Source organism: Lepidochelys kempii, chromosome 17 (assembly GCF_965140265.1).
Source record: "Lepidochelys kempii isolate rLepKem1 chromosome 17, rLepKem1.hap2, whole genome shotgun sequence".
NCBI lineage: Eukaryota > Metazoa > Chordata > Testudines > Cheloniidae > Lepidochelys > Lepidochelys kempii.
The window spans coordinates 23,662,441-23,680,041 of NC_133272.1; the positions used below are offsets into that span (position 1 = coordinate 23,662,441).

The 17,601-nt window shown below is 48.9% G+C and overlaps 1 protein-coding gene across 2 annotated transcripts in view; it reads right to left on the reverse strand.

The window, feature by feature from the left end:
* Positions 1–11,557: 11,557 nt before the first annotated feature.
* MTMR4 (myotubularin related protein 4) overlaps positions 11,558–17,601 on the reverse strand; it is an 82,756-nt gene continuing 76,712 nt past the window's right edge. For both annotated transcript variants that reach the window (XM_073315767.1, XM_073315766.1), the window contains exons 15-18: positions 15,537–16,779; positions 14,929–15,039; positions 14,369–14,457; positions 11,558–13,933 (exon numbers count right to left, since the gene is read on the reverse strand). In XM_073315767.1, coding sequence (XP_073171868.1) covers positions 13,756–13,933; positions 14,369–14,457; positions 14,929–15,039; positions 15,537–16,779 — 1,621 coding nt within the window. In that variant the 3' untranslated portion in view covers positions 11,558–13,755. The remainder of the gene's footprint in view (positions 13,934–14,368; positions 14,458–14,928; positions 15,040–15,536; positions 16,780–17,601) is intronic.

A 17,601-nucleotide genomic window follows, 5' to 3' on the forward strand; every position in this document is an offset into this window, starting at 1 on the left:
GAACAGAAGCCCTCTGCTTCCCCACAGGTAACAGGGGACAGGGAGAGCATGACGGCCCTGGGCTGGGTGCAGGGCCAAGGGGAGTCACTGGGCAGGGAAAACACATGGGGTGGTCACATGTCCTCCCCTTTAAATTGCATTCCCTCCATGTGGACCAAAGCTTTTTACTTAACCAGACTGTCCTTACACTGGGTCCCCTGCACACCCAGCTGTGCAAAGCACTAAGAGCTAGATTTGTCTAGCAGCTGAGGCAAGGGCTACACGAGGAACAAAGGGGGTAATCTTGGGTTTAAGGTGTTGGGTCCAGAGCAGAGTTCTACTCCCTGCTTTGTAATGTTGAAAAGGTCACTTAAAGGAGAACTTCTGGAGGCGCGGTCCAAGGCTGTGAGGGAGGCAAACTGTATGGGGTCTTTGAGAGTACAGAGGAGGAGTGGAGGAGCTGTTTGATCATATTATGGGCCTAGTGGCCTGTATTATGTAAGGTTCTTTAGTTACCCACATGGTCTTTCTGAGCTGGGGTGGTACCAGGTTAATAGCATTCCCATCCCAGCCATCTATAAAAAACTCACAATAAGCACCTCGAGCTGGAGCCAGAATGCCGACATTTACATACTACTGAGAGCCTCAAACCCCTACTCTGCTGTTGCCTAACTCTGTAGCCACCTAAGTCCCCGAAATGCTCAGTGCCCTCACTCCCATCTAAGCCCTGGTGGGATTTTCCAGCTAAGCATTCCCCCACTGATCTTTCTGGATCTGGTAGACATGCTCCGATCATGCCTCTTAGTTTGGGTGTCACAGATGAGATTGGGAAAGTGTGCATCCTAGAATAGCCAATAACCCAGTGATTTGGGGCACTCACCTGGGATGTGAGTGACCCTTTTTCAAATCCTCACTCTGGCTGATATGGAACAGGGACTTGAAACCCAGGTTTCCCACATCCCAGTTGAGCCCTAACCCCAAGATGGTATGGGGATGGGTATACATCTCTGTCGCCTGTGGAAGCTGTTCCACTTTGTCTAAATAACTAAATATTCAGTGGGCTAGTGAGATATGGACTCTATAGCCCCAGGGCTAGGGCATACACCCGGCAGGTAGCAGACCTAAGTTCAAGTCCCTTTTCCAGAGTAGAGATTTAAAATCAGTTCTTCCCGATGAATGCTCTAACCCAGGGGTAGGCAATAATTTTCGCGGGGGGCCACTCCACGATTTTCAGTAAGTCGTCACGGGCCGCACATTTCTACTATATTAATGGAGGGAGCTCCAGGCTGGTGCAGAGTGTTGGGGTGCAAGAGAGGGTGAGGGGTGTGGGCTCTGGGATGGGGTTCTGACCTGGGGCAGGGGGTTGGGGTGAGAGAGGGGGTGCAAGGTTCAGGCTCTGGCTGGGAGGCCCTTACCATAGGTGGCTCCTGGCCGGCAGTGCAGCAGGGCTCAGGCAGGCTGCCTACATGCCGTGGCCCCACGCTGCTCCCGGAGGTGGCTGGCACGTCTCTGTGCGCCCCTTGGGGGAAGGCAGTCAGCGGGTCTCAGTGCGCTGCCCATGCCCACAAGCACTGCCCCTGCAGCTCCCATTGGCTGGTTTCTGGGCAATGGGAACTGTGAGGATGGTGCTGGGGCAGCACACGGAGCCGTCTCCCACCCGCCGGGGCGTGCAGAGACGTGCTAGCAGCAGCCAGCTGCTTCTGGGAGCAGCGTGGGGCCACGGCGGGCAGGCAGCCTGAGCGCTCTGCGTGGGACATTTAGCGGCTCGGAGTCAGAGCTTGTGGTGGGGAAGAGGAGGCCAGACAGAAATGTTATATGGGCCGGATGTGGGTGTGTCTGCCCCGTGAGAAAGGGCTGACCTGGCTTAGGCACCTAAACCCAGGAGAGGGTAGTTCCTGACGGGGAAAGGGGCTCCTCTCATCAGCATTTCCTACGAGCTAGCTTAGGCTGCTTCCTGCTCATTTTATTGGCTTGTGATAATCCAGTTCTTAGGTACCTAACTCTCCCTGTGCACTGTATAGGGAGCTTGGGTACCTAACTCAGGGTTGTGAATTCCATTGGGCAGCAGGGCCCCTAAGTCACGTTTTGCAAAGTTTAAGGCTCAGATCCACCAGTGAACTTAGGTATTGTGATGTTCAGTGTTAACACCTAACCCCGGGAAACCACAAAGCCTATGTTAGGTACCTAGGCTCCCTGGACAGTGCCTGAGGGTGAGAGAGGCATCTGAGGAAGGGATCCACAAAAGCCAGCCTACTAGTTGGGAAGCCATCTAAGCTCACCCATGGGAGATGCTGCCAAGAGGGGTGTGTCCTAAGCCCCACCCCCTCTCACAGTTCAGCTCTTCACTTCAGGCTGCCAAGAAGCACCGATCTCTGATTGAGCCCCACACCCAGGATCCCCTCTCCTGGAGTCAGGCAGATGGGGTGTCTCTTCTTGAGAGAATAGCTTAAGCATTTGCTTAACTCCACCCACTAGCTGGGGATGGGGAGATGAGCCCTTGAGCCCAGTGGTTAGGTACCCCACTTCCATTGCCCCCTCTGTCTGATGAGAAGGGATTTGAACGGGGGTTCCCCACCTCTCAGACGAGTGCCCTAACCCCCAGCCTATAGAGTCAGTCTCATTCTTTCTCTAGCCCAATTATTATTTAATAAAAAGTAGAACAGCTTCAACAAAAATGATGGAGACACCCCCACATCAGACTGTCCCATAGTCCAGTGGCTCGGAGTCCCCAACTCTGAGTGACGTCAAATGCTGTCTGCAATGTTTGGAGAGGCTAGCCTGGAGAGCGTGAAACCACTCTTCTGTTAGAGAGATGCCAGAAGCTCCTGGCGGCCAGGCTCTATTATATGTTAAAAAGAAAGGAAATTGACACAGAAAATTTTGTTATAATAGTGCTAAATTGCTGCTGCCCTACAGGGCCTCTGCTCCCTGTATGCTCCAGGAATTCGGGATTTCAAAACCCTAAAGGGTTAGAAAGCATGATAAACAATGTTTAATATTGTGCTAGTTAAAACACAGGTTTGTCCTGAGTACAGAGGTCTGTCACATTTGAAAACGTTACAGTTAACCACGTCACGCTAACATGTTCCAGACATGAGTGTCCCTGTCAGCACTAAGGGCACAATCCTCTTTAACATGGTGCTTCTTTATAGATTATAAGGCCACGAGTGCCCATTCAGATCCCCGGAGTCTAGTCTCACCTCCTACATAACGAAGGCCATCGTTTTTCTTTCAGTGAGTACTGTATCCATCCCATAATCCCAGTTTAACTGGAAGTTATTTAAAGACTCCAAGTGATGGAGAATCCACCACATCTCTAGCTCAGTTGTTCCAATGGTTCATTGACAAATTGTACCTTATTTTTAGATTGAATTTGTCTAACTTCAGCTTCTAGCCCTTGGACCTTGTTCTGCCTTTGTCTGCTAGATTACAGAGCTCTCCCACTACCCACATCTTCTTATGTAGTTACTTATCAGCTATGATCAAGTCACTTAACTATCTCTTTCATAAGCTAAATAGATTGTGCTTCTTTAGTCTCTCACATAACACAGATTTTCCAGACTTCAAATCCTTTTCATAGAATCATAGAATATCAGGGTTGGAAGGGACCTCAGGAGGTCATCTAGTCCAACCCCTGCTCAAAGCAGGACCAATTCCCAACTAAATCATCCCAGCCAGGGCTTTGCCAAGCCTGACCTTAAAAACCTCTAGGGAAGGAGATTCCACCACTTCCCTAGGTAACCCATTCCAGTGCTTCACCACCCTCCTAGTGAAATAGTTTTTCCTAATATCCACCCTAGACCTCCCCCACTGCAACTTGAGACCACTACTCCTTGTTCTATCATCAACTACCAGGGAGAACAGTCTAGATCCATCCTCTTTGGAACCCCGATCAGGTAGTTGAAAGCAGCTATCAAATGCCCCTTCACTCTTCTCTTCTGCAGATTAAATAATCCCAGTTCCCTCAGCCTTTCCTCATAAGCCATGTGTTCCAGTCCCCTAATAATTTTTGTTGCCCTCCGCTGGACTCTTTCCAATTTTTCCACATCCTTCTTGTAGTGTGGGGCCCAAAACTGGACACAGTACTCCAGATGAGGCCTCACCAATGTCGAATAGAGGGGAATGATCATGTCCCTCGATCTGCTGGCAATGCCCCTACTTCTACAGCCCAAAATGTTACTGGCCTGCTTGGCAACAAGGGCACACTGTTGACTCATATCCAACTTCTCGTCCACTGTAACCCCTTTTAGCTCAGTTCTTGCCACAGTATCTATAGGATTGGCAGAATTTGATTTTTTTGTTGAAATTTCAATATAGATTTTATTTTTTTAATTTTTAACAATTTTAATTTGTACAGTTGTGGGAAATGAAGGGCAGGTAAGGTTGGGGTTAGGACAGCCCTGAGAGCTGGGCTCCCTGCGTGGCCATGGGGTCCAAGACACCTGGACACAAGGTGCAGAGGAGGCTGTGGTCCTGCTCTCACAGAGTAGACACCCCCAGTCAACGCTGCAAGGAAGAGGATGAGTCCCTGGCCGTGGGGGAAGCCACCCCACAGCTAAGCAGTTTCTGCTCAGGGATACCCCGCTGCACTGTGGCGGGTGAGTGAGTGAGCTCGGCCTTGGCAGCAGGGCTGCAGAGGGCTCTTCGCATGGACACAGAGCCAGTGATACTACATCCTGGCAGACACAAGATGAGGGCAAAGGCTGCAGTCCTGGGAGGGCACAACAGAGATGCCTGGCCAGAATGAGGATAGTGACCTGTTCTTGGCCAAATGCTATGCAATATCTTTATCAATGATAGGGAAGAAAAAAATCATTATTGGTAAAGTTTGCAGCAGACACAAACATTGCTGGAGTGGTAAACACCTTTTAAGGCTAGGGCTGTTACAAAGTCCAGTCTGGATTGTTTGGTATACTGGGCTCCCTTAAAGAATACGCATTTTAATGCAGCTAAATCGAGTCGTGCATCTAGGAATTAAGAATGGAATCATATGCGAGGAGACTGCATTTTGGAAAGTAGAGACTGTGAAAGGACCTTAAGAGTGATGGTGTGATATGGCTGGCAGAGAAAATTAAATCCTTGAATATGTATGAGAGGTGGTATTCTCTCTTTATACAGCATTACTGGACCTTAGGCTTGACAGGATTTGATTTAAATTGCAGGTATCATAAATGTCAATTTCAGCTGACACACTGAACCCCCCCCACCCCGACCCCCCAAAAAGAATCCAGCGCACCTTGCATGTGCAGGGCTTGGGTAGCACCAGGCCTGCGGAGAGCTGGCTACAGCCCTGCTGTCAGGGGAGTGACCGTGGAGCTGCAGAGGGCTGTCTGGCATGGCCACAAGGCCGGTGACACTGAATGCCTGCAGGTGGAAGGTGCAGGGCAGGGCACAGTCCTGGTGGTACGGATGGACGGACACGCGCGCACACCCTCCCCCCCCCCACACACACACCTGCAGTGATGAGCCCCTGGCTATAGAGGGCTGGAGCCATTTAATAGGCAGGTGGCCTCCACAGCCAGGGGCTTATCCTCACAGTCCTTGTCCTTTCACAGTCTCTACTTTCCAAAATGCAGTCTCCTCGCATATGATTCCATTCTTAATTCCTAGATGCACGACTCGATTTAGCTGCATTAAAATGCGTATTCTTTAAGGGAGCCCAGTATACCAAACAATCCAGACTGGACTTTGTAACAGCCCTAGCCTTAAAAGGTGTTTACCACTCCAGCAATGTTTGTGTCTGCTGCAAACTTTACCAATAATGATTTTTTTCTTCCCTATCATTGATAAAGATATTGCATAGCATTTGGCCAAGAACAGGTCACTAGAAAGACCCCAACTGGGTAACGATTCCCCATGTACAAAGCTTATGCTCAAATAAATTGGTTAGTCTCTAAGGTGCTACAAGTCCTCCTTTTCTTTTTGCATGTACAATTAATTTTTGAGATCAGCTAGCTAGTTTTTAATCCATTTCATAGATCTACACTGATTTTGTGTAATGCTAATTTTTAGTCAGAATATCGTGCAGTACTAAGTCAAATGCCTTAGAGATGTTTAAGTGCATTATGTCGACACTGTTACCTTTGTCAATCAAATTTGCAATCTCAAAAAAAATCAAGCTTGTTTGGCAAGATCTGCTTCTCATAAAAGCATGTCGATTGGCATTATTTACGCTGCCATCCTTTAATTCTTTACTGATTGTATCCCATTTCAGCCTTTCCATGATTTTGCCTGGGATCAGTGTCTAGCTTCCTGTTCTATAGTTAGGTTTCAGAGTAACAGCCGTGTTAGTCTGTATTCGCAAAAAGAAAAGGAGGACTTGTGGCACCTTAGAGACTAACCAATTGATTTGAGCATGAGCTTTCGTGAGCTACAGCTCACTTCATCGGATGCACACTGTGGAAAGTACAGAAGATCTTTTTATGCACACAAACCATGAAAAAATGGGTGTTTATCACTAGAAAAGGTTTTCTCTCCCCCCCCCCCCACTCTCCTGCTGGTAATAGCTTATCTAAAGTGATCACTCTCCTTACAATGCGTATGATAACCAAGGTGGGCCATTTCCAGCACAAATCCAGATTTTCTCAATGGCCCACCTTGATTATCATACACATTGTAAGGAGAGTGATCACTTTAGATAAGCTATTACCAGCAGGAGAGTGGGGGGGGGGGGGAGAGAAAACCTTTTCTAGTGATAAACACCCATTTTTTCATGGTCTGTGTGTATAAAAACATCTTCTGTATTTTCCACGGTATGCATCCGATGAAGTGAGCCGTAGCTCACGAAAGCTTATGCTCAAATAAATTGGTTAGTCTCTAAGGTGCCACAAGTACTCCTTTTCTTTTTGTCCTATAGTTAGTTACCCAGGTCATCCCATCAGTACTAACTGAGCTTTTTTCCAGATCTCTGGAGATGCCCCAATTTCCAAGGTTTGTTAAAAATCAACATCATTCGTACAGATACTAAACTGGGAGGAGTTGTAGATACGCTGGAGGGGAGGGATAGGATACAGAAAGACCTAGACAAATTGGAGGATTGGGCCAAAAGAAATCTGATGAGGTTCAATAAGGATAAGTGCAGGGTCCTGCACTTAGGACGGAAGAACCCAATGCACAGCTACAGACTAGGGACCGAATGGCTAGGCAGCAGTTCTGCGGAAAAGGACCTAGGGGTGACAGTGGACGAGAAGCTGGATATGAGTCAGCAGTGTGCCCTTGTTGCCAAGAAGGCCAATGGCATTTTGGGCTGTATAAGTAGGGGCATAGCGAGCAGATCGAGGGACATGATCGTTCCCCCCTGTTCGACATTGGTGAGGCCTCATCTGGAGTACTGTGTCCAGTTTGGGGCCCCACACTTCAAGAAGGATGTGGATAAATTGGAGAGAGTCCAGCGAAGGGCAACAAAAATGATTAGGGGACTGGAACACATGAGTTATGAGGAGAGGCTGAGGGAGCTGGGATTGTTTAGCCTGCAGAAGAGAAGAATGAGGGGGGGATTTGATAGTTGCTTTCAACTACCTGAAAGGGGGTTCCAAAGAGGATGGCTCTAGACTGTTCTCAATGGTAGCAGATGACAGAACGAGGAGTAATGGTCTCAAGTTGCAGTGGGGGAGGTTTAGATTGGATATTAGGAAAAACTTTTTCACTAAGAGGGTGGTGAAACACTGGAATGCGTTACCTAGGGAGGTGGTAGAATCTCCTTCCTTAGAAGTTTTTAAGGTCAGGCTTGACAAAGCCCTGGCTGGGATGATTTAACTGGGAATTGGTCGTGCTTTGAGCAGGGGGTTGGACTAGATGACCTTCTGGGGTCTCTTCCAACCCTGATATTCTATGATTCTATGATAAGAGGGCTCATCAGCTAAGTTTTTTAAAACTCTTGGGAGTGCGCTATCTAGCCCTACACTTCTAAAATGTTTAACAGCCTCCCTAGTTATTATTGGAATAGAAAGTATTTCATTATCACTATGAATATATCAACCAGGCTCTTTCCTAATATGTTAGTTAACCGGTTTTCTAACACAATGCATTTTTCTATTGTAGATAAAGCCAAACATGAGAAAAAACAAAAGAACTGCTCAGTTAAGATCTTTCTCTATAATGCCAAAAAGAATATGAGTGTGATAAGAAAAAACAAACCACAAGCTTACGAAAACCAGGAAATGCACAGGCAAGGTGCTGCTTCACAGACCTTAACTCTACCCTTTTAGGGATGGCAAGAAGAATGGGAAACATCACAGTATCTTACTCCCCTAACATTTCTCTGGCCCTATCTCTAGTCGGACTCCTATTCATGAAGTCCGACAGCCTTTGGACCTCAATGTGACCTGTGTAGCATTAGGGAATTTCCTGCAATTTAGGTAAATATTCCCCACTCGCAAAAGAACGATAAGGGGTACTGCCATCACCGTGGGGGTCGGGTTAAGGATGGGTGGTTATAGTGTGGGAGAAGTAGAACTCTAACTGCACTTCTTAGTTTTCATAAGTTTGTGGTGTATTTTTTTTCTGGTAACTAAGATTCTTTTGGGGATTTGTAAAGAGACCTTAACTGAGTGTTTCCTGGTTTTTTAATGCTGCGCGCTTGACGTCTCACATTCAGGAAGGGCCAAAATGTGCTACAGCATTACTGGCTTAAAACAGACACCACTATTGGACCTGATCCTGCTGAGAGGTTCTTCAACGCCCCCATGCTGCACTTTGCAGGGTTAGACACTGCCTGGGTTTCAGAAGCATTTGATCTCTAAGAAACTTTGCCAGTGTAAATGGAACTGTACCTGCTCAATGATTGCTACTGTAGAGCAAGCATCTGCATGATGCTGAACTAGACTAGGATAACACTACATTAGTGTTGATTTCCTGGGACCCTTCTAAGGAGGAATTGTGTCTTGAGGCTATCCCAGGGTATGTCTACGCTGTAGTTAAAAACCTAAGGGTGGCCTGTGCCAGCTGTTTCACGCGCGGTTTAATTACATTTGAGCTCAGGCTACAACCTGGGCTCCAGGATCTGTGGTGGGAAGGGTCTGGGCCTTAAGGTATATACCACAATTAAAACAACCCCTTGGCCCAAGCCAGAGTTAGCCGTGGGTGTCTAATTACAGTGTAGGCGTAACCTCCCTGGGTACAATGGTAAAAAAAAAACAAACAAAAAACAAACTGTCTGTAGGTGGGTTTCTTCAGCACAGACACACTGCAGATCTTTCCCATTACAGACTCAGTGAGCGAGCATGAGGCTGGCTCTCCTGCTAGTGTTCTCCTCATTCAGAGGGGACAAAACAAAGATACCCACTAGTTAGTAAAATTCCATGGCCCTGTTCATGAGAGGAAGGGACTCCTGTGTTCTGGCTAAATTCCAAGTCCCTAGTTACATTCTGTATCCCTCAATTCCTCCTGCATTTTCAATAGGATACAGACGTTTTCACTTCCAGTCCTAACTTCTTGTATAACGCTGCCGTGCACATTTAAACGAATTCTGTGGAACTGCAGGAAGAAGTAAGGTAGGCACAATGCGATTTGTGAGTTGGAGTTTAGCTGTGTTTTGCTCAGAGGGGACCACAGCAATTCCAGTGTGTTCTCTTTGTTTGCAGGGGGTCAGACAATGATTATAGTGATCCCTCACTTTATAATCTGTTACATTTATATGAAGTGCTCCGAGATACTGCGAAAAGAAAAGGAGTACTTGTGGCACCTTAGAGACTAACTAGCTCACGAAAGCTCATGCTCTAATAAATTGGTTAGTCTCTAAGGTGTCACAAGGCCTCCTTTTCTTTTTGCGAATACAGACTAACACGGCTGCTACTCTGAAACCTGAGATACTGTGGGCGCTGTGGGAATACAAAGAGCTCACTACTAGCACTCCTGAGAAGATTTCTGATACTAGAGGGCTCTCTCATCTAGCAAAGTCATAACAAGACCCAGTGGCTGGAATCTGAAGCTAGACAAATTCAAACTGGCAATCAGGTGCAAACTTGTAATAAGAAGGGTCAGGGTACAGTTTACCTGGGACAGGGTGGATCCTCAACGACTCCATGAATCTTGACATTGAGGCTAGGCTGAAGGGCCAAATCCATTTGCTGTGGATGTGGATCTTAACTACAGTTTCTGCTAAGAACTTTTCATACCAGCCTGGAGCCCACAGCTTGGCCTGGGCCATGGGGGCTGGCTAACAGAGAACAATACATGGCTAAGAGAAAGCTGCGGTAAACAGATAATCTTGTGTGTTTCAAGTCAGTAAACAGAGTCAGCATAACTCCGGATGTAATTGGGCATCCTTATAGTGAGTTATAGACACATAAAGCGCTGAGAAGGGCCTCACGGTTACTCCCTAATGCAGGGAGGAGATAGTGGTACAATACCCCTCAGATCCCAGACAGAGTTCGGGGAGAGGCCTAATATGATTGACATGAGTTATGACACCCTCTCCTCACAGATGTATGCAAATCCTAGCCCACAGAAATGCAAGAGTAAACTTATAAACAATTGTTAATGTTAAATACTAATTACTGCTCTTTTGCTTTAAATCTCCAGGAATGTATCTGTTGGTCAACTGGGAAAGCTGCTACCTCATCCCCCTGGACCCCAAAATTAAGATTTAACCTATACACTTTAATAGACATAGTTTGGGGGTAATTACCTCTGTGTCAGCAATATATTAATTTGGGCCATGGGCAGAACCATTATGTAATCTTTTAGACCACTGGCTTATTGTGCTTATCTTGTCTTGCTGCTAGAACCTATCCAGGGGCTTGGGAAAACCCATCCCCGTCGCTTCTCTCCACCCAGTGAGCACCAAATCTATTGTAATTAATTGTTCTGCAGCGTCTCTGAGCCTAATAAGCAAAGTGACACTCCGCCAGTGCTGTGCGTAATAAACTCCTGTGCTTGATTCTACACGGTGTGAATTACTGTTCTTTCCCAACCAGAAGTAAAGGGTTTGATGCAGGAATTGCTGGGAGACATTCTCTCACTTGTGTTATACAGGAGGTCATACTAGATCATCAAAACAATCCCTTCTTGCCTTAACAACTGTGACTCTGCCATAGAGGAGCACTGCTGACTCCCAGGTGTTTGAGGGAAGTGCACTGGGTTGCCACCTTGCTCACTCAGCGACTCACGAGTCACAGGCAAGTGGAGCACTGAATGTAGCTCTTTCTGTTCTGCCCAATACACTGGGTATCAGGCTAAGGGAAGATCCAGGTACTGATCTGGTTATGTGGGAGCCAGTGGAACCATCCCTGCCTGGGGGAGGTGGGGAGAGAGAAGCTAATGGGACTCGCTTCCAGGCAGAAGTGTAGCAAGCATGCTGGTCAGGAGCAGGTGAACTCTCCATACTAGCACTGGGATGAAGGGAATCTCCTCACCCAGCCATTAAGGGGATACACAGGAGAGGGCACCTATGCATTCCTGGGGGCAGAAAGACAGGATCTTAGTGGGTCTGACAGGAGAGAGGCAGTGTGGCTTGGTGGAAGTGCAAGAGCATGGCCTTAGTTTGACTTTTTGCCCTACCGCAGCTGGCTCGGGAGATTTTTATCTAAAATGAAAAAACAGCAGAATCCAGACTAAAGAACGGGGCCAAACACAGCAGCACTAATATAGAGATTTTATTTCAAATGTATTGAGTCTTACAGCACATTGTTCGTCACAACGCTACTGAACTGACTTGGAGGTTTTCGCCACCATATTGTGACACTGACACCCGCAAGAGCTGAAAGCAGTTTAGATTAACCACGTCTGAATCCAAATGTCCAGGAATATGGGCCCTGACTCTCTGCTGCCTTATTGCTTGCAGTCACTTCCACTTGTGGAAAGTGAGGCCAAATCGGAATTGTGCCCTCACCAGGGGATCAGTGCCTTACACCCACTCTCCTCCACAGGGGGAAATAATGCAAGGTACAAGGCAGGGGAGAATCAGAAGTATGACATCTCTCTCTCTCCCCCTTGTTGTTTGCTCCCAGTATGGAACAGCAAAACAGTCTGAGCAGATACAGTCTCTTAAGATGATGCTAGCTTTGTTTTCACTATTGGAAACCAGAGAGGCTGAAATGTAAAAGTGCAGAAAATGAATTTGTTTTTTTTTACTTCTTCCACTGAAATTTGAAAACCACTGGGTTTTGCAAATAGAACTGGGAGGTCAGAATATGGTGTGAATAGCCTAGTGTTTGTCTGGTTATTTACTAGATAGGGAGGACTCATATCCCCCCACCCTCCCAATGTGGAGTCTTAAGTAGGGTATCTGTGGTCTATTTATTTGGAGAAAAAAAAATTTACCCAGCTATAAAAAATGCCCATGGTTCCACACTCTTTCCTTTGCACCCACCAGCTCTCCAGATTTCTCAGGAACCAAGTATCAAACACGGCTCACAAGGATCCAAGAAAAGAGCAGAAGCTTAATCTTGTAACTCACGTCTTCCTAAGCTTGTACCCTAGTGAGCGCTCCTTAAAATGAGCTGGGATGCTTGGTATGTAGCATATGGAAGCAATAGAGAGGCAATAACTACAGATTTCAAAATGGGTGACTCTAGAAGTTATGGCTTCTGTACGGCACACAGGAAAGGAAGTCAAGTCCAAGAGGAACTTCTAAGTGGTGTTGGAATGAACCAGAGACTGTTTCTGTCTTGTAGTAGGGGCAGATGCTGCACGTCATGCCCATCACTGTATCTTTTGGTTAAGTGCCACATTAGAGTGAAAAAAACAGACTGTAGAGTCTCTGTTGGCCAGCTTTCTCCCCACCCCCAATTTGGTATCTCTGCTTCATTCTCCCTTCTTCGGGTTACATTAAGTGCACAGAAATATATATAGCAGCATTTGGACTGAAACCTTCACGCACAGCAGACAGCATGTTCCAGGAGGTCAAACGACACCCTGCGGCCGACCCTCAAGGTGCCCAGTTCTCAGGATAAAGAGCAACAGGAAAAGGAGGAGATGGAAGCAGCGAGGGGGAGAAGGAGCAGCACAGGAACACGAGTTACGTTTCCATCCCGGGGCAGAATCAGGGCCATTCCTGTGCTAGCACCAGGCTGTGACACTGCGAGAAACTAGAAGTAGACAGGCAGAGCAAGAAGAGAACAAACCATTCTCCCCTCTCCCCACACAGTACTGCAGGCGATAGTCTAGTCTAGTGCATTCACCACTCTCTGCAGGACCTGGACATTGGCAGAGATCTGCTTGGCCTCGCAGAGAAGCCCCATCTTGTCTTCAGAGAGAAGGAATTCCTTTTCCGCATCCAAGAGAAGGTTAACCCAGGGATTGCTAATAAGGTCAGACCCCTCATCCACAAAGCCAGCCTGCATATCAAACTCCATGGAGAGAGAAGCAGCGGCACCTCTAGGCTGAGCCTTTCTGAAGGGACACAGAGGACAGAGGTACCATTCAGAATCCACCCTCTTCATTCTTGTACAATGCAAACTGCCTTTCGAAGGGTGGAAAGAAGAGCTTGATTCTAAACATACCTTTCTACTGCTTTGGGGGTACTTGTACAGGCAGTCTCTGTGAAAGCGTCACTTTCCAATCCACAGGAGAAAGAGATTGTAGTCTCCTATTTAGCCCTAGGTTGTCAGACCAGCATATAAGTACACTGGTACTAAGATGGGCCCACTGTATTGTCTTATCTCAATTCCTCTGCTTCAGACGGATATGGGATCAAGGAGGATTGCTGAAGACACTGCATTTGAGTTTGGTGTTCAAATGCTGCACCAAAGACCTTCACGATTCCAGTGGAGGCAGAGCTGTCCTTCAAATCTGTGAGCAAAAAGGCTTGGCATGGACAGCGTCCCTGTCTGGCATTCAACTGGAAGCTGTGGCGATGGGTTTCTTCAGGTGTTGGCTCATGAGCTCCCTAGCACGAGACACCTGGATGTGATCGTAACACAAGTTGCAGACAAGGACTGGGTCGTAGAGCTGCTGATCAGGAATGGGCAGCTTCAGATGGCAGCAGCCAGCACAGAACACATTCCCACAATTCCTGTTAAGGGGTAATAAAAACAGAGAGCAGTGACACAGTGACAACTCCATAAAGAAGGCGGCCTTGTCTAGACTGGGGGAGTCTAGGGCCAAACACAACCAGCGTGTTCTTGAAGACGTTCAGTCCTGTCTGCACTGATGTTCGACTACGTGGGAGTTGAGATGTTAGCTGACATGTTTTTAAACATCATCTGCATTTCTAATGTTGACACGGCCAGAGGGAGGGTCAGAGACCCCAGGACAACAGCAATAACAAAGACAGAGGGTCAGGGACTCCAGAGGGAGCGTGTGCAAGGGTGGCTGGATGGAGAAAGGGAGGCTCAGTGATCCTGCGCTGGGGGCCTACGGAGACGGAGCAGGAAGAGCAGAGACTCGGCTGGTGGGAGAGGAGATGGGAAAGAACAGGGGAGATGTGCAGGAGGCGGCTGAGTTTTACCTGCAGTGGTGCCTCCGCTTGGCTATCCAGAATTCACAGTCACAGTGAAAGCAGTGGGAGGCCATGTGGTCTGGAACCCAGCGTGTGACCTGCGGAAAATAAGAGTCTTCATCAGCACCTCACCCCAGGAGCCTGTAACAGCTTGCGAAGCAATACCATTGAGACTGGACCGTGGGTCTGGGCCGTAAAACACTGGGCGAGACTGGGCCGTAAAACACTGACCCATGCGGTTGGTCTGCAGAGCAGCTGGCTGCTTTGCTTCCCGGCCACCGGGTCAACCGACTGCCTGTATGGGGTTGACAAGGCATGGAGCCACAGCCTAGCAAGCCCGCACCTCACCTAGCACCAATGGACACGGAACTGCTCCCAGGAAAGCCTGCAGCCCATCCTGAGACAGCCTCCCTCGCAAAGAAAGCACAGAGCCAATCCTGCCATGTGTCACCACCTTGCACAACCGGAACGGCTGCTCTGAGCCTAGATCCCACCCTGCCTGGTAGCATCTATCACCTTCAGACAGACAAAGCCCACCTTGCTACATATGTAGCTGTACACGGATGTACCTCAGTCTCCTTCTTATCAACAGGCTCCCAGCTTGCTTCAGACAGGCAGTCCTCACTGTGATCAGAGTAGAAGTCCTCAGTGTCACTGCTGTCCGATTCCTTTAGACAGGTCTGCAGAGAGAAAGCCAAAGTCACAAAAGTCATCAGCTCCTTCCAGCACAGACTCAACGTGTAGTGTCCCCTCCCACCCCACTCAGAATGGCTCCTGAAGGAGCAAGTGGCACTGGTGCTCCCCAGCTCAGGAAGCAAAGGGCAGGGAAATAAAGGAAGATTGGATGAAGGAATCTTTGGGTACTAGGAGAGTGAAGGTCAGGAGGAGGCGGTGTCTAGATGAGAGAAGGAACTCTGTTGCCTCCTGGGAAGCACAGGCTAGGAGAACCTAGAACCCCTGGGTGGGGGAGAGGAGCAGGGGAGGGGAGGAATGAATCATTATCCTAATGAGCATCAAACTTGCACCAACAGGAAGCGAGGGGTAAGAGAACATGTGAGCCTGGCATCACATGCTCACCCTGGAGTCAGGGGAGAGCAGGGACACGAAGGGCAGGATGTCACGGTTCATGGCTGGGTCAGACACTGTGGGAGATGGCACTTTATAGGCCATTACTTACAAAGTCATCTTCATAGTCCACCTGTGGCTCAGCCGTGGGGGTGCAGCAGTGACGTGTATCCAGCCTTAGCTGGAGCTCTCGCACCTGCCTGCGCAGCTGCTCCACTTCCTGCTTGTAGCTGGCTTCGATCTGCCGCAGCCGGTGCTGAATCACATCCGTGGGGAAGGGGAGCCCGTCATCATCCAGGTAAAGAGGAGGCAGAGGGGAAGAGCAGCTTGGTGGCACATGCTTGCAGCCAGACACCTGCCTCAGGTGGCAGGGTAGCCATGGCCGGCTAGGCTTCCCTTCAGGGCCTGCACAATGTGCATTGGAATGGCCAGCGCATACTGGTGGTTTCACACCTTCTCTTGGAGGCCACTGGCTACTGAGGTAGAGCCCTGGCACCCACAACTGTTTGCTGCTCAATCTCTTCTTACAGCACCCATAGGAAAGTAGCCGCCTGGTTATTGCCTCCCCACCGGGAAGCGACGTCACCATCCCCTGGAAACTGTCCCAGTTGGAACCCAGGAGGGAGAACTCGCTGGTCTGGCTCTGGAAAACGGGCCTTTGCCACAGCTCCGGTGGCACCATCCCCACCTGGACCATTTCCTCACAGTGCCCGCTCCTGCTGCTCCCACTTTTGCCAGTGTCTTTATGTTGATGAGGGATGCCTGGTATGGGGCCTGGGTTGTTCTGAGGAGAGACACTTGGTGCAGGGGTGTCCTGGCTGGGAATGCCCACTGCAGGATTTAGGCTGTCTTGCTTGGGGGGTTTCACAAGATTCCAGTTTCCATCAGATTCCAGGCCAGTTGCTTTTGGAGGATTATAGGGACATGTTTCAAGCTGCTCCACAGCTCTGACACAAGTCCTGCAGACGTTCTCCTGTCCAGGATGGTTTGGGGCGGGGCCAATGCCATCTACACCCTCCAGATTCACCCTGTGACCCATTTCTGTCTCTGGAAAGATGATGCTTGCTGGTGGAGGCACCCAGCCACTAACCAGCTTGTTGTGCGCTTGGTGATCAGTGTGGCTGCTGACGTTGTGGCTGGTTTGCAGGGGGTGAGTTTTCTCCTGCTCCACTGGCACCACGCTGCCTTCCTCAGGGTGCAGCTCGGTGCCCTCTGTGCTGGCATGTCTGGGCTCCAAGCCCATCCTGACCTCCTGACAGTGGCTGTTCAGATTGGGATCACTAGAAGTACGGGTCAGTGGGCTGCTGGAGTCACCGGCTGAAAGCAAGTCATCCATAGATCTTGTCTTTGGTAACCTGGAACCAAGAAACACAGCGTGAATCTCTGGAGAAGGAACTTTTACTACAAAAATCCCAGTACCTGCTGCTCTGTGCCACAGGAGCCCTTGCGGGAGGGGAAGGGAACTGCCCAGCACACAGGGCTAGGTCTCTGAATAGCGGTAGGATGCTTCGAAGTGCGACGAGAGAGCATAGTTAATAGGGTTGCATCATTACATCACCTTGGGATTTAGACTTACAGCCAACAAGTTAAAAGTGGGTACTGATTCTGGGTTCCTCGCCAGCCATTTCTTGGTTTACTCACTTCACAGCTGGGACATCACCTCAGAGGCCTAACCAGCCAACAAGAACCTCCACTAATCTCTAGATTCCTCATCAGGCTGGGGTGGGGGTGGAGGTAGGGATGGGGTCTACGTAGCACCAGGCAGCCGGAGGAGCTTCCCTTTGGATCCCCCAAGGTGTTACTCTCCACTGACCAGGAGGAGATGGAAGTGCCCAGGGCACTGTGGTGAACTGCCTGCGTGTGAAGGTGAAGGCAGTATCAGCGTTAGGCTGAGAATGCACAAGGCAGCTAGTTGGGAGAGGCATGGACAAGTGTCACACAAACTTCCTCTTTCACACACTGCTTCCTAGGGCGAGAAATAGACACTCCCAGTGCAGCCAGCACCACATCTGGGCACCAGTCTCCCTCCCCCTAGGCCTCACTTCTATTGCTCCCTAGGACATGTTGCTGCTCGCACCACTAGAAGGTGGCCTCAGGGCAGCTCCATGAAATCTCCCCATATGGTGCTCCTAGTATGGCGGGGAGCTGTGTACTCTCTCTTCCAGGTGTCCCGAGGC